This window comes from Penaeus monodon, chromosome 25 (genome assembly GCF_015228065.2).
Source record: "Penaeus monodon isolate SGIC_2016 chromosome 25, NSTDA_Pmon_1, whole genome shotgun sequence".
Lineage (NCBI taxonomy): Eukaryota > Metazoa > Arthropoda > Malacostraca > Decapoda > Penaeidae > Penaeus > Penaeus monodon.
In genome coordinates this window covers 39,454,597-39,455,002 of record NC_051410.1, presented here as the reverse complement: position 1 = coordinate 39,455,002, position 406 = coordinate 39,454,597, and the positions used below count along the sequence as shown (strand labels likewise).

Here is a 406-nt window from a genome sequence, read left to right as displayed (position 1 = left end):
AAGTCTTCACTGCTTTGCCTTGAGTGTGAGATTTCGGGCCAAGATGAAGAAACGTGATTCTGCTGATTCTGTTTGGAATAAAGTTGCTGCTGCTGCTGATGCAGCTGCTGGAAATCGTCTTGTCGCTGCTGCATTTTCGGCTCTTGTTTGTGAGACTGCTGAGCATACTGCTGCTGTTGATGGTGATGCAGCTGCTGGTAGGTCATCTGCTGCTGGGCCTCCCTCGGAGTGGCCTCCTGGTGGACGTCGGCGCAAACGGTTATCTGCGTCGGTGTGCCTGGTGGCTGCTGGTGATGCTGCTCCGGGTACATCGGGTTGTTGTAGGGAAGAGAGTTGGTCTGGTACGTATCGTACTGCTGCATTTGCGTGTGGATGTACGGCAGCGACTGCGGTTCAGTTTTCAGCA

The 406-nt window shown here is 53.7% G+C and overlaps 1 protein-coding gene across 1 annotated transcript in view; it reads right to left on the bottom strand.

Annotated features, from left to right (window-relative positions):
* Positions 1-406, bottom strand: part of LOC119589399 — a gene marked incomplete at its 5' end in the record, with an annotated part of 35,476 nt that overhangs the window by 2,933 nt on the left and 32,137 nt on the right. Inside the window, 1 exon segment of the mRNA XM_037938013.1 lies at positions 54-386. Within this exon segment, the coding sequence (XP_037793941.1) occupies positions 54-386 (333 nt within the window).